Source organism: Penaeus chinensis, chromosome 8, assembly GCF_019202785.1.
Source record: "Penaeus chinensis breed Huanghai No. 1 chromosome 8, ASM1920278v2, whole genome shotgun sequence".
In the NCBI taxonomy this organism is placed as follows: domain Eukaryota; kingdom Metazoa; phylum Arthropoda; class Malacostraca; order Decapoda; family Penaeidae; genus Penaeus; species Penaeus chinensis.
The window spans coordinates 40474657-40477156 of record NC_061826.1 but is presented as its reverse complement, the minus strand read 5'-3'; the positions used below and the strand labels follow the sequence as shown (position 1 = coordinate 40477156).

The 2500-nt window shown below is 32.6% G+C and overlaps 1 protein-coding gene across 1 annotated transcript in view; it reads right to left on the bottom strand.

Moving 5' to 3' along the window:
- Positions 1-2500, bottom strand: part of LOC125028103 (galactosylgalactosylxylosylprotein 3-beta-glucuronosyltransferase P-like) — an 8943-nt gene that overhangs the window by 2462 nt on the left and 3981 nt on the right. Inside the window, exons 2-3 of the mRNA XM_047617435.1 lie at positions 1788-1915; positions 906-1027 (exon numbers count right to left, since the gene is read on the bottom strand). Coding sequence (XP_047473391.1) covers positions 906-1027; positions 1788-1915 — 250 coding nt within the window. The remainder of the gene's footprint in view (positions 1-905; positions 1028-1787; positions 1916-2500) is intronic.

Here is a 2500-nt window from a genome sequence, read left to right as displayed (position 1 = left end):
TTATTATTATTATTATTTTATTATTATTATTATTATTATTATTATTATTATTATTATTATCATTAGTATTATTGTTGTTATTATCATTATTATTATTATTATTATTATTATTATTATTACTAGTGTTATCATCATTATCATTACTACAATTATTGTCATTATTATTATTATCACCATCATTATCATCATTATACAAATTTAGGTTCATTGGAAAAAGTGTAAAAGAAAACCTGTCATAGCGAACTGTGATTTAATCAGTAAGAATCGACAGTATAATCTATGAAATAATATACAATTATACAGGAAAAAGATGTAAAGTCAAGGGCATCCCAATGTATTTTTAAAAATGCAAAAGGGGGAATGGGGGGGGGGGGGGCGCATAACCCTCTCCGTGTCTATGCTAAAAGTTAGCCCTCCCAGGACCCGAGGAACTTGAAACAGAGATTCATAAGAGGGAGTGCTGTTGACAAATACCGGTCGTTACCTTCCAATTCACCCGTTAAAAAAAAAAAAATCACCCTTTTCCCAAACAGCGATCCATAAGATAGTGTTGTTAGTGAGTCGTTTCCACACTGCAAATTACCTGTTACAGGAATTCTTTCTACAAACAGAGATTCATAAGATAGGGTATTGCTTGCGAGTAGGTCCATACTTCCCTGAATGTATGTTTTAAGTAAATTCAGAACCACTTACTTTAGAATATCAAAATCAACAAATACTTATACTTGATATGAGTAGTTTGAGCGAATCGACATTATATTTGCCCGATAAAAACACTTTTTCCAATGAACGTAAATTTTACGTAAATCAAAACCACGCTTTTACCGAATACTTGCTTTAGAATATTATAGCATACAATGACCCAAAAATGGCAAGGGGCTTTTGTGCGAATAGACTTCATTTACCTGTTAAAGACACCTTTTCCCATGCTCTTCTGATCCTTATACTCATTTGGCATCGTGGCGCACAAGTGGGTATAAGGCATGCCTGTCCTGTCCAGAAGGTCCCGCACCACCTGGCTCGTCTTCTGCAGAGGTCAAACGAGGTCAAGTGATGATGAGTGATCGTGAAGGGAATGATATATATATATATATATATATATATATATATATTTATCTATATATATTTATATACATATATGTATACACACACACTCACATATACGTGTGTGTGTGTAGATTATTCGTGAATTCTTGTTTTATTGATCTCTATAAAAACAAACAAACAAACATTCTTTCATAAATAAATTTGCAAGGAAACAGACGTAAGCAAATACATTCGCATACACAAATAGACAACACAAACAAATAAATCACACAAGCACGCATAATCCCATATGAAAGCCAAACCACAAACAAACAAAAACACAAAGACACGAGTACACGCAAACTCATACGCAAGAACATTACCCATAAACGAAAACAAAAACAAACACATGCAAAAAAAAACACAAACAAGTACACCCAAATCCCACACGCAAGCAGAACACACCCATAACCAATTACAAACACAAAAACACACCCATACCCAAAAAGAGACACAAACAAGCAAACGCACAAACACACCCATAACCAAAAACAAGCACACAAACAAAAAACACTCATAACCAAAAAACAAACAAAAAACACACCCATAACCAAAAACAAGCACACAAACAAAAAACACACTCATGACCAAAAAACTAACAAAAAACACACCCATAACCAAAAACCAAACACACAAACCCACACAGAACCCCCCAACCCTTTCCCCCACATAAACACACACTCTCTACCTTAATGCCTCACCTCCGCGTCTTCCACGACGATCCAGTGCAAATTCGGGACAAGCATCAGAGTCTGTGACATCCGGGTCATGTCAGCCATCTGCGTATTGCGTCTGTACGTGGGTGTGATCACATACAGGGGCGGCCAGGCTGTGGGCGTGAGCGGAGAGAGAGAGAGAAAAGGTTGTTTTTATTATTGTTATTGTTGTTATTGTGTTGTTACAGGTATTATCATTGTTGTTGTTGTTATTATTGCTGTTATCATCATTGTTGATATTATTATGATTATTGTTATTATCATTTTTATTATTATTATTATTATTATTATTATTATTATCATTATTATCATTATTATTATTATTTTTATTATTATCATCATCATCATCATTATTATCATTATTGTCATTATTATTATTATTATTATTATTATTATTATTATCATTATCATCATTATTATTATTATTACGATTATTATCATTATCATCATTATTATCATAATTATCATAATTATTATTTCTACATTACTATTATAATTATTGAAAGTGTTGTTGGTAGTAATTGTTCTTTCATCATCATTATCACCGGTTCAAGATTATCACCATTATCGAAAGTACTATTTTCTTTTCTGTGATTAAAGGTTAAACCAGGTATGATATCGACCAAAATAATGTGTTAAAGTAGGTACTGAAATCCCGATTTAATCATGTATGTGTGTACATGCACACACACACACAC